The following is a 13,908-nucleotide window of genomic DNA, read 5'->3' as shown; positions in this document are numbered from 1 at the left end:
CCAAATATAACAAGCCATACATCAATGGAAAGCTTATTTATTCAGCTTTCAGATGATGTATAAATCTGACTGGTTTTGTGGTCCAGGGTCACATATATACTCTTGCCTTGTGTTTTCATCAGGTCAAGGTCATGACTGACAAAGACTTGCTGGCTGTTGCCTGTGAGCAGTTTCTGGGAAAGTCTGTCATGGGAATCAAGGCTGTGGTCCTGCAAACCCTAGAGGGACATTTGCGTTCTATCTTAGGTTAATAGATAACTAACAATTACAGTAACCTCATTAAAAAACAATTCTGACGGGTGTGATTCTATGAAGCTGATGTTCTGTTGCTGTTCTTACGACAGGCACTTTGACAGTGGAGCAGATCTACCAGGACAGAGATGAGTTTGCTCGGCTGGTGAGGGAGGTGGCAGCTCCTGATGTGGGCCGGATGGGCATTGAAATCCTCAGCTTCACTATAAAAGTAAGATATGTGTGTTTCTTAATGCAAAATCATACTCATGGACAAGGTGAGTCCTGCCTCCATTCTAGACCTCAGTGACACCTTGAACCAGTATACGTGTAGAATAAATATTAAATCAAGGGAACCAGATTGATTTCTTATATAATAATACTAAAGTACTATTATAGTATTTATTAATATTTGGAATTAGCTTTTATTTGTATATTTTCAGTTCATTTTAATTTTAATCTTAATTGAATTTATCTTAATTTGTTCAGTTCATTTTAATTTAATTAAATTAATTAATCTACGTACTAAATTAATTTTAGTAAGTAAATTAAATGTAGTAATTGTATAAGTAAATTTGTTAGTAAAAGTAACTGTTATGTGCTGGTCATTTTTTTGTGTGTTTTGAGTTTTAATCATTTTAATACTTTATACTTACTTGATTTCACTTTGTTGCCAAGCAGCATTTCTAATTTTCATTTACTAATTTTCAAGTTTTTAAAATTTTCATATTTCATACTTTATTTTACTTCAGCTTTATTTCAGTTAATGAAAACTATTTCACATAATTTTATGAAATATTTCATATAATTTTAAGTCATAATCAATTATTATAATTAAAATAATAAAAAATAAATAAAATATTGACACTTGTCTTTTATTTACAGGATGTCTATGATAAGCTGGACTACCTGAGCTCTCTTGGAAAAACTCAGACAGCGGCTGTACAAAGGGATGCCGACATCGGAGTAGCCGAGGCAGAGAGGGATGCTGGGATTAGAGTAAGAGACTTCTGGCTTCACTGTCTTTATTGCTAATGCATTATCCATTAGATGTGTGGCATTTATTAGCTCCTGTTTTCTCCCACCTCCTGATCAGGAAGCTGAGTGCAAGAAAGAAATGATGGATGTGAAGTTCTTGGCCGACACAAAAATGGCCGACTCCAAACGAGAGCTGGAACTGCAGAAAGCTGCTTTCAATCAAGAAGTGAACACTAAGGTTGGATTAAATTTCATTTCAATCCAGGGCCATCATCTTAAATCCCAGTCATCTTGTTAGCTGGACAGATGTGAGCTTATACAATGATATTTATCAGTCTCAGATGAGAGTGGTAGTAATCATGTGATATGTGTCTCTCTTGTACATAGAAAGCCGAGTCTCAGCTGGCCTATGAACTACAGGCAGCTAAAGAGCAGCAGAAGATCAGATTGGAGGAGATTGAAATCGAGGTTGTGCAGAGGAAAAAGCAGATCTCCATCGAGGAGAAAGAGATTGACAGGACAGAGAAGGAGCTGATTGCGACGGTCAAGCGTCCTGCTGAAGCAGAGGCTTACAAGATGCAGCAGCTGGCTGAAGGGCAAAAGTGAGTGTGACCTCTGAATACAATTTGTACAGCTATCTGTCTGTCTGTCTGTCCGTCCGTCCGTCCGTCCGTCCGTCCGTCCGTCCATCAGTCCGTCTATTTTATTTTAATACATTATAATAATATTTTGTTATTGTGTTTGTGTATGTTTTATTGTATGTATTAATAATTTTTAAGTAAAGTTTTTAATAATAAAATAGTTCAAACTAATAAAATAAAATAATTCATTTAATAAAAAAATTATAAATAGGCATAAATCAGTCAAATAGACATTATAAATAATATATCAAATAAAATATATACGTAAACTAAATATATAATTAACATTTTTAATATATAAAAATATATAAATATACAGCCTATACTATTAAAAAAATTACTGTATTAAGGTGTGGTCACTTTTACCGTTGCTCTGAGAAATTTCATGTGTGAAATCCAGTCATTTCCATAGGAATCCATGCAATTGACTTTTTCACATGAGAGCGAAAAGTTCCCCATGCTGATTTTGCTCATGTACAAGTTGGTCACGTGATTTTCGCCGTGTTGACCAACAGAAACCTGCTTGGTTTGAAAGTGACTTCATTGTGAGCTGTGCTTGATAAATCACTGCATTATTGACATTAGACAATGCATCATTTTTTGTGCACAGACTTTCACTGAAATATTGCAATACTGCACCTTTAAAGAGAATAACAAAATAAACACCACTGAGGATAACAGAAAGTATGAAACTTTTAAGAGACAATATGCTCATGATTATGAGAATCTGGGTGGGAATATACTTAAAGAAGTATAACAAATATAATTGCTTTTTTTTTTTACTTGATTTTGAGGTGAAATACGACCTCAGCATGTTGTTGTGTAACCGTGATAAAGTGCTTTGCGAATTGATGGATCATTTCACAGAATGATGTGGCACAGATGTTGCATCAAACCCAAATAGGATGTGTTATTAATCATGTATCCATTATGTATTTGAGGAACCGATCTTTGACACACACCAAGATGACTTGAGCTATATTTGTGACACTGAATAGGTTGAAGAAAGTGCTGATTGCTCAGGCCGAGTCAGAGAAGATCAGGAAGATCGGAGAGGCAGAGGCCATCTCTATCTCATCTGTGGGGAAGGCTGAAGCCGAGAGAATGAGGCTGAAGGCAGAGGCCTACCAGCAGTACGGAGAGGCCGCCAAGACTGCACTCGTCCTAGAAGCGCTGCCCAGGGTGAATGAACTGTTCTCCTATGTTATTTGGATGATAGAGGTCGCCACTGGAATTGTACATGGTCACTATGGGTATTGTAGGATGGGCCTTGATTTTGTATTTTGAACTTCTAATGTCCATCACCTACAGATTGCTGGAAAGGTAGCGGCTCCTCTGGCCAGGACCAATGAGATTGTTATTCTGAGTGGGGACGGAAGCCGCGTGACCGGGGAGGTGAACCGCCTCCTCGCCGAGCTGCCCGTGTCTATTAATGCACTCACGGGTGTGGACCTGTCCAAGGTGAGACTGGGCGTGAAGTTAATCAAGAGACAAAATCATGTTAATCAGGCCTTAAAGACAAAATGGTGTGGTACATTTTTTGACCAAGTGTTCAGTCAAAATATACATTAAAATGCATAATAATAAATCAATCATTAATTAAATATTGATTTATTAATAATTGATGAATAATCTATTATTTCCTGTATCCTGAGCTGATGAATAACCCACAAAAAGTTACAATTTTCATAAATTATTTTAAATAATAGACAACAATTGTACATTTAAAATATTGTTTCTCAAGCCCAGATTAGTAGAGATGGTAAATGTCACTTATTTGGACTACATAAATAATAAAACAAAACACTAAAAACTAAAATCACTGATTTTAAATGCTACAATTGAATTTAGTCATCACAAAATTATAATGTACAGTATGAAAAATTAATAATTTTGAGATTATACTATTAGAATAACATACAGTTATTAGATTATTAGTGTTTTTTAAGACTTTAAGTGAATGTTACATGATGGCAAAATAATATAAATGTAAAAATGAAGGAAATCAGTGTGCATAATTGAATATCTAATTTAAATATTTAAAAAGAAATGCTTTGTTTTATACCTTTGGATATAAGTGTCTGCTACAGTAAATGAATGAATAAATATCCATTATCAGCTGAATTATATTTAAAGGGGTCATGAACTGAGAAATCTAATTCCCTTGATCTTTTGACATATAAGAGGTCATTGTACTATAAAAACATCCTGTAAGTTTCAGAACTCAAAACTTCCTCATTAGTCTAAAAACAGCTTTATATTGAAGCCAATCTGCCAAAACGACAGCTTGTGGAATGTGCCACTTTATGACGTAATAGTGTGGCTAAACCCCGCCTCCACAGAAGAAGATCAATGCCTGCTTCTACATCACTGCCTGTTTAGCCCCACCCACCATTTTGAGCATGTAGTGTAAATAACGAGAACGCAAACACAGGTCTACGCTGAAATCAAACGATAAAGATGCTCCGAAGATAACAAGACGCTGCGCAGTGCCAAGTTGTGGAAAAACACAGTCTTTGCATCGCCTTCCTTTTAATCCCAACTTGTTGCATTGCTTCAGTCCAAAAGAAGGGGGGTCAAAACAGGACAGAAAATAGCCTATTACTGCTAAATTATGATGTATTTTGATGTAAAAATGTTGATAACGTTATAAGGGGACCTCAGAGAGCAGTACAAAATAATAAAAAAAGCAGTTTAATATCAATCAATACTGATCAAATTTCGTAATAAAGGCCCCAGCCCCCCTCTCGGACTCTACGGCTGGAGCCATACTACCCCCCCCCCCCCCCCCAAAAAAAAATCTCTATGATTATATATTTTGCAAATCAGGCTAAAAAATGCAGTTCCATTCTACAGCTGCCATATAGCATATTTTCATATGATATGCCATATTTAATAATTATCTACTTGATGTGTCTCTACTTTTACAGATGCCTCTGTTGCAGAAGATGACAGGTGCTCAAGCATGAAGTCAATCAATGGCTCCTTCATGATGTGTTGCATGCACTCACAGAAACTGCCTTTAGAAGATTTTTTTTTTTTAATTAAAAAACAAAACAAAACAAAAAACAAGTAGATTTTTGATACCTCTGGTGCCTTAATGTTTCATAGGACCAGAATTTGTGCATGCACTGCTGCTCCCACATTCTGCAATTTATTTTTAAATCACTTGCCGCTGGAGTCATTGTACATCACATACGTCAGAGACCATTAGAACAACCAGAATTGATTTTTGTTTTGTTTTGTTATATATTTTTGTAGTGTCAGCATACAAAAACTCAACCTATCACACTTTATTCTTTACTATTTTATACACTTTATTTTCATCTCAACACTACACAGACACTTTAACACTCAATGGTTTAGATTACGATCAAATCTTTTTATCCATCCAAAGTCAAGCATTACTTCTTCATTCATGTTAAGTCATGTTTCTAACTAAAAAGAGGCGACTTTACCTTACAGATCCTGCCATGATTTCTAACATTCAGGAAGACTGCCACTGATGTAGAGTAGCGAGTAGCATTCAGTATACTAAGCTCTTGGGCAAAAGCATTGGCTTACGGATAAATATCAGTGTCGTATTAGATAGAATCAAGCAAAGTGCTCCTCTTCTTTTTAAATGTTGCCGACACATAAACAAACATGGCCTTTATAAACCGATCCATCTTCTGAATTATCATGTAAGTCACCTGAGCTCAACAATAGTTCAGATCACTTTTTTTTGCCTGTAGATTTTTAAGATCTTTGGATTGTATGTGTGCTTTGTTTTGTTTATATTATTGGAGAAAATTAGTTTTTAAAAGAAATGTAGTTTTGGAGAGATTTAGCAAACTCATGTCTGGATATCCAACCAATCCGATGCTGTTAATATAGTTTCATGACAACAGAGTTGAGCCATTTTTAAGACAGTTTTGTATAGTTGTATGACAGCCATGCCTAACAAAATCTTTCTAAATATTAACACGAGTTAGATACTGTAATGTGTGTCATGAGATGAATTTATGGACAATAATATTCTGTTCTGTAGTGGTTTATCTAGATTGTGTATTCTTTTGTCACTGTGAAAGTTGTATTACCTCGTTTTCCTCATTCGGTTCAGAGCGAGTGGCGGTTTGCAGTAGAGTTTGACATGTTTGTACATTTATTCTGCTGGGTTCAGTAGTGCTGTGAAGGGGCAAAGTCACTTGTCCTTTTTTATTTGTCATGCTAATGAAAACACCAAATGATAAAGCCAAGTGATCGCACTCCTCTTTCTGCGATTTTATTCATAGTTTTTTTTATCTGCTTAATGTCCATTTTGTTTAATAAAATCTTTGTAAAACTGATTTATTGTTTATTTTGTTTTAGTATGAGTAAAATGCCCCTGACACTTCTGTTTTCTCATAGAAACAGATTCAATCAAACAGTAATTTTATTTATTCATTTTATTTATTTATATATATTTTTAAAATATATGATTAATTCAGAACTATTAAAGCCATGTCATGACAGGTTTAGAGCATCATAGACTGGTTATGTGCTTTTGTATGCAATGTACTATACTGTGTATTGGACAAACATTATAGGAAATTGTATGGCAGGATAAAGCTCAGATTCGCTTTTCCTGTAGTGGGACAAAAGATACACAAATTAACCCCAAATATGCCATTGACGATATGGGGATTATTTGGTAGTTTTATACATACTCTTTACACAGAATTAACTGAGCATGTTTATGGTGCATGAATTTCCAAATGTAATAAATGTAACGTGACCCTGTTTCTCTCGATGTTCTTTCATTACATTAAAGTGCTCATATAAACGGTCAAGTTTATGTATTACTGAAGTCACGAATCACTTACCGTGCAGAGGTTGTTTGTTAAGAAACACTGACACCGTGTGGTTAAGATGTGCAGTGCAGGATAAAAGACTAATCAAGCAATCACCTCCGTGAAATCACTACTGGTGTGGTTTATCTAAATACTCTTTCCCAGCTGTATATCAGAGCACGAAAGAGAAGGGATCAAACAAAGTGTGAATCTGACAGCGCTGCTTCTAAACATGACCAATAACACAGTCAGCGGTCGTTCACACAGAATTGGCTAGTTTGTGCAAGTAAATTTATTTAAACTGGTTGTTAAAAGTTCAAATGGATTGTATGTTCTGTAATTGCTGTTAATAAATCTGCCAGAAAAAAAATATGCTAAAGTTTCACCTTTAGGGGTACAACAGCCTGGCAGCCTTTTACAAAAATTAACCATGGTTTTATTACAGTAACCACAGTTTACCACAGTATTTGTAGTAAAACTGCAGTAACCACAAATTTACCATGATAATAATAATAATAATAATAATACATTTTAGTACTTATGTAACACCATGTTTATTTTTCATGAGGTACCCTCAAAGGTGCACCTTTGTAACTTATCTACCCTTAAAACATGCATACTTGTATGGTACTAATATGCTCACTTTTAGGGGTATAGTTGCACCTTTGAGGTTACTGCCCCATTAAAGGGCTAAAATATACAATTATAGTATATTTTATTTCTAAAAGTGTAAACAAAAAAGGCATATGAAATGTTAAAAAACATGGCTTTAAAAGCTAATATTAAGTGAGTATAATTACTGATTATATATTCTTTCAATAATTTAAAAGATCAGTTTAGTTTAGAGGTATCGGTATCGGTATTGATATCGGCGATACTGGGCTTGAAAATATCGGTATCGTTAAAAAAACATGGCTTTAAAATCTAATATTAAGTGAGTATAATTACTGATTATATTCTTTTAATAATTTAAAAGATCCGTTTAGTTTAGAGGTATCGGTATCGTTATCGATGATACTGGGCTTGAAAATATCGGTATCGGATCGAAAATAAAATAAGAGGTATCGCCCATCCCTACACATTAGGCACTGTAAAAACGCCAGGCTCACATTTTAAAAGAAGTTTAAGACTTTTAACACTTGTGCTGTGCTGAAATTAGTTGAAAATGTCCTAATTACCTAATTTGGTGTTCCCAGTCAAAAATGACTGAAAAATCTCTCATTATGCTATATGATTAGCAAATCTTGGATTCAATCTTTTTGTCAACTTGTTTTCTTTCAGTTAACAAAGGTTTTTTTATTTTTTTTTATTTTTGGAATTGTTTGATCATAGGCTTTAATCTGCAGCGGGTGTTGCAGTGCTTCAGTCCCAAAGAAGTGAAATAAAATGTGCCCATCCATAAAAAAAAGTGTCTCACACGTCTCGAGCACTGCAACACCCGCTGACTGCAATGATAGAGCTTGGAATAGCCAGGACAATTTTTTATCTAACTCCGACTGGATTCTTCTGAAAGAAGAAAGTCATAAACACCTAGGATGCCTCGGGGGTGAGTCTAATTTCATTTTTGGGTGAACTAACCCTTTAATGCGCCTCAGTTTTTCAGTGAAAAAAAGCATTATTTGTGGATAATTTTGGCAAAGTTCACTCAAAAACTAAGGTGAATAAGCTTAGATTGATCAGTCGAGAAAGAAATACAAAACCTGTGCTAATTGAAAGAAAACATGATTTGGTAATAATATAGCATAACGAGAAACTTATAATTAATTTTTGTAGACTGAGAACACCACAACTATAGTCTTTACTCTCTAATGTCCTGCATGGTGAAGACATTCAGTGCACAATAAATATTCTGCATAATCAAGCCTAAATGCTTAGACGTCAGCTTTTTCTTCTAATCCTCTCAATATTTAATCTGCCAGCGAGTGTGGAGGACTCCACATCCCACCAGCAGAAGCCTGTTCCACCACATTAATCCAGAATTGAACACACATCCTCCAGGCATGACATAAAAATAACTTCGCAGCACTTGAGAGAGGAGGAGAACTTCTTTGTTCAGGATGTGAAAACCACTGCTCTGTGTCTTTTCTGGCTGTGTGGAAGTGCTGAGTCTTGACTCATGGAGACGGTGAGTAAGAAGTCCTGAGGATAAAGCCTGGCGCTCTCGGTCTCAGCGCCGGCAGCTCGGAGCTCGGAGCTCTCCAAACAGCTAGTGACCATTATCAAGTGCAACCGCAATCATCATACTCTCATGCACTCTAGACCAACATCTGAGGGTGTGACACCTTAGGGCATGTAATGAAAATATCTTAATAATCATAGCTTTATTGCTGTTTTATTCTAAATTAATTATTAATAATATTTATTATTTATTTACAAAATAATTTTATATATGTAAACAGATTGTGTATTATTGATATTATTTAATTTGAATATTTATTATTTATTACAATATTTCATACAATTTTAAGATGTATTTTTTTTTATATTACTTCAATGATTACATTTGCTATACGGTTACTTTTAATCATATTTAATGATGAGTACATTATATATTATTCAATTCTTTATTAATTATATTATTTATTTTTTATTTGTATTTCTGGTTTATGTTTGTATTCATTTTTCACATTGAAGACACAGAGCTTCTTAGTAAAAAACAAACAAACAAATATTTCCAAACAAATATAAATAATTTATTGAAATAATATTACAATAGTAAAAAAAAAAAGGTTTATTCATTAAAATGTTATTAATATAAAATATAATAATAAATGTAGTTATTTCATGTATTTATTTAAAATTTACATTAAACACTTCATATTTACATCATACAAAACATCATATTTAACAATTAGTACAAGTGTTTATTATATATATGGTTTATTTTTGCATTCGGTTTCCACATTGGGGAGCCTGAGCTTCTTAGTAAATCAGTCAGTCAGACATTAAACAAATAAATATTTTCCAAAATTAAATAATTTATTGAACTAATATTAAAATAGTAAATATTAACATTTTATGTTAATTATAATGTTTATTATGTTATTAATATAAATATAATAATAAATGAAATGAATTTATTTCATTTTAATCTTACATAAACCACTTAATCATATTTAACACTTTGAGTACAATGAGTACAAGTGTTTTTATTAATTATATTGTTTATTTTTGTATTCGTTTTCCTTTCCACATTGGGGAGACCACGGTTAGTTGTCACTTTTCACTCTCACACTTTTTATTTTGCAGAGAAGGTTTACATAGCCTACCTTAATGCTGTCACAATGGAACCTGTTTTTTTTTTTTAAACAGTAAAAAATATTAAACATAAAAGTATTAAAATTGAAAAGTTAATTAATAAATGTATGTATTTAAATTAATACATAATTTTTTTAATATAATTTTATGTTTTACTCATTACCACTATTTAAAAAAAATGGAAAACTCATAAAAGTAAGAAAAACATCTTTGTATAATCATGTCATTCCTCATTATTGTAAGTCTCAACCGCAAAGGACTTGAGTGGAGAGATGATGTGTGTAATTGCAGTGCTGTTGAAGTCCTAGGGGTTTAGCACTAACTTGGTGACTAAGTAACAGAGTCACTCTCTGCGTAGCCAATGGTTTTATTGAATTTAAGACTGAAGAGCCCTTCTAAAAAGGCAATTTAAGAGCTTTAACCACTTAGCTGCATCATGCTTTAGGAGGAAAAGAGAACTGATGAAATTATTGATCTGTCAGAGAAGTACATGAGTCACAGAGTGCTGGGATTAGGATGCAGTGCCGGCACAACATGACTGCTGCTGACAGCATGAGAACAAACTGCCTGACAGCCAGCTGTGAATGGAGAACTACAGCCGTCTTACAGATGCTGATAGACCTGACAGCTGCATTAAAGTTTCAAACAGAATTACTGCTGTGACCGCTGCAGAACGGGGTGAGGAGGTGTGCTGTGGAAAACTACATGGAGTCTGATCTAGTTCCATTGTCAAAAACCTCTGGCTCATCTATTTTTATGATTTCATTTGAACTTTAGTTCAACTGTTTTGAGTGTTTTTGTCATTGTTATTGTTTTTTTTTTTATATATGTAAATGTAGTTTTTATTCATGTTTATTTCAGTTTGTTATTTTCAGTTTTATTTAGTTTTAGTTATTTTAGTATATGAAGTTAAACTCATAAAAGTTAGAAATGTTGAAGGTTTTTTATATTTTATTTTATTTCAGTTATTTAAATTTTAGTGTTAGTTTAGTTGACTACATTAACCCTGTCTAACTACAATACATAATAATAATAATAACAATCCTAATAATAAATCCTAATACAGCCCGTTTCCACCACAGAATAATAAAGGTAATTGCTACTTTTTATCTCACAATTCAGACTTTTTGTTTTCAGTTCTTCAGAATTGTGAGAGAAAAAAAGAGTCAGAATTGTGAGATATAAACTTGCAAATGTGTGAAGAAGCCAGTATTGTGAAATAAAAGTCAGAATTGCAAAATGTGAATTCAGAGAAAAACAGCCAGAATTGTGATATGTAAACTATGATTGCAAGAAAAAAGTCCAAATTGTGTGATAAAAGTCGCAGTAGTGTAAAAAAGCCTCCACATTATAGCAAAAATGCAACCTGCATCGTTCTTTAAAGTGTAGATTTGTGCATTTTTTCGACTTTGAAGCCCCCTACAGTTAAATGAGTGTAATGCACTGTCGTAAATATATCACTGCACAGTAGATCGCTGTACACCTGCATTTGTTGCTGCCGTAAAGCAACCCATCTATTTTCGCTGAATTTCGTATCCTCTAGCCCAGGGGTGCCCAACCCTGGTCCTGGAGATCTACCTTCCTGCAGAGTTCAGTTCCGACCCTGATCAAATACACCTGTCTGTAATTATCAAGTGCTCCTTCAGACCCTAATTAGTTGGTTCAGGTGTGTTTGATCAGGGTTGGAGCTAAACTCTGCAGGAAGGTAGATCTCCAGGAGCAGGGTTGGGTACCCCTGCTCTAGCCAAATTTACATAATCCCAGAAGAGACGTTTGGTGGGGAAGCGTGATAAAGAAACACTGGCCTCATTAGAAGTCATTGTACCATCAGAATGATTTTGAAACGGATATTTCAAGGTAAAAAAAAAAAACTGACATACATTGCTGGAGGCTGAATCGGAAAGCTGTAGCTACAAACACTGAAACTCGGTCAAAACACATCACCTGTGAATAATAAAAAAAGATTATAATACTTTCCACAATCACATTAAGTTTTCACAGAGCACCATAATAGACTATTTTATTACCTTTAGTATTACAGAAGAGCTTTATTACCAAGTATGTTTACACACACAAGGAATTTGACTTGACGACAGGAGCTTCCAGTGTAGAAGAAAGTACAAGCAAAGCACGGCAAGCAAACTGAGTTTGCTGGCAATTTAAGGAGTCAACTCTACAGATGGTTGAAGGAGATGCATGCTTGGCATACTGAATTAGACGCACAGATTTTGAAGCTGTTCCCTGACAGATCCTGACAGCATATTATTGTACATATTTAGGCTGTTGTGACAGACAAGCTGGCAGAGTCAGACAGACCGGAACAAACTTTAGACACAAACATAGTCTCTAGGACATAAGTGTTAATGTGACGCTGTGGAAGAAGTGCACTGAAATACTTGCTTCTGCAACACAGTTTAATAAAACCTATTACTTTACCTTTATTTAGTTTTCAAAAAAAAAAATCCTTAAATTAAACATGAAAAAATAAATATTATATTAAATATTATATAAAGAAATAGCATATTAAACATTAAATAAATGATTACATTTATTATTAAAATTAAATGATACAATTAAAATTATTAAAATTAAATGATTGACTTTTGTAGAAATCCTATAGCAGGACAAATTTTTCTTTTTGTTGTTTTGTATGACATGTCATTGAACACAGAAATAAGAATGATAAATGGAACTCTTTTTCCAGACCCTTTTGTTTCTATACAATCTTATCTTTTCTCTGCCAACCCATCTGCTGTTTTGCTTTCATCACTTACCTCTGTGAACTTCATTACCTACTTTGAGAAGAAAGTAGCAGCTATCAGCATCTCATTCTCACAAACCATTGCCCAATTTCACCACCAATTTGCTGCTGACCTCATTTGAGACCGTCCCAGATGAGGAAAAAACTCACTATTTACAAATGAACACCTGCCTCTCAATCTCATTCCCTTCCCTCTCCTTTAAGAGCTCTATTTTCATGGAGCTATTGCGTCATTCAGATCCACAGCTGAGCACATGACTGTTAAACCCCACAAATAGTCCGCCAGGTTGCTTCAACAGCAAAACACTACATCGATGAGAATAACATGTTTCACACAGAATGTGTTTTTGCGCTAAACATGCTGCTTTTAATTGTGCTTTTAGACTTTAGACATGCATCTTTTACCACTGCATCATATTTCTGTGCTTTTTCAGTGTAATGTGCATAAGCAATTGAGCGTCACATTTCAAGACACTGTAAAGTTAAAAGGAGTTGTTTAAAAAAGTGTTTAAATGCTTTAAAAATGTTTCTCGAGACGTTCTTTTCCTCAGAGCTCTGTGTGTCGTGTTCTCTGTAAATGACCCCAGGTGTGTTTAACAACAGCTTGACATGGTAATTCAGTCTATGGTGAGGCAGAAATTTGGCTAATATTTGAATCTTGGTTTTTCTTGGTGTTAATCTAGTCACTAATTAAAGGGGTCACATGATGCGATTTCAATTTTTCCTTTCTCTTTGGAGTGTTACAAGCTCTTGATGCATAAAGAAGATCTGTACAGTTGCAAAGACTAAAGTCTCAAATCCAAAGAGATATTCTTTATAAAAGTTAAGAGTCAACCACACCTACCTAAAACGGCTCGTTCTAACACGGCCCTACATGTCTACGTCACTATGTGGGAAGATTTGCATAACGCCGCCCAAATGTTCATGCAAAGAAAGAAGGCGTAACTTTTATTCTCGCTCTAGTATAGTTGCCGCCGCCGCCATGTCGTGAAGGCGCTGTGTGCTTCGTTGTGAAAGCGAAACTACTTTGTTTGTCCTTCCAAAAGAGGACGATATCCGCTTCGTCATGCCTAGGGCTGATCTGTGCTGGTCGCTGAGGAAATACATCAACTTCGCACTGTGGATCGCCGGATCGGCTTTCACCGTGGACGAAGCGGAGTCCAGCCCGGGGTCGTCACATGTGGTTGCCGCAAGCCCACCGGCCGCTCCTTCGTCGAATCCGCCGGCC

General features: G+C 34.8%; 1 protein-coding gene across 2 annotated transcripts in view; it reads left to right on the top strand.

Moving 5' to 3' along the window:
• Positions 1–6,650, top strand: part of flot2b (flotillin 2b) — a 10,267-nt gene extending 3,617 nt beyond the window's left edge. For both annotated transcript variants that reach the window (XM_016450564.1, XM_016450563.1), the window contains exons 4-11: positions 123–246; positions 345–463; positions 1,117–1,230; positions 1,328–1,447; positions 1,597–1,811; positions 2,849–3,032; positions 3,162–3,311; positions 4,781–6,650. In XM_016450564.1, the coding sequence (XP_016306050.1) occupies positions 123–246; positions 345–463; positions 1,117–1,230; positions 1,328–1,447; positions 1,597–1,811; positions 2,849–3,032; positions 3,162–3,311; positions 4,781–4,819 (1,065 nt within the window). In that variant the 3' untranslated portion in view covers positions 4,820–6,650. The remainder of the gene's footprint in view (positions 1–122; positions 247–344; positions 464–1,116; positions 1,231–1,327; positions 1,448–1,596; positions 1,812–2,848; positions 3,033–3,161; positions 3,312–4,780) is intronic.
• The last annotated feature ends 7,258 nt before the right edge of the window (positions 6,651–13,908 follow it).

Source organism: Sinocyclocheilus anshuiensis, unplaced genomic scaffold, assembly GCF_001515605.1.
Source record: "Sinocyclocheilus anshuiensis isolate Anshui unplaced genomic scaffold, SAMN03320099.WGS_v1.1 scaffold583, whole genome shotgun sequence".
In the NCBI taxonomy this organism is placed as follows: domain Eukaryota; kingdom Metazoa; phylum Chordata; class Actinopteri; order Cypriniformes; family Cyprinidae; genus Sinocyclocheilus; species Sinocyclocheilus anshuiensis.
This window is presented reverse-complemented; position numbering and strand designations above follow the sequence as displayed.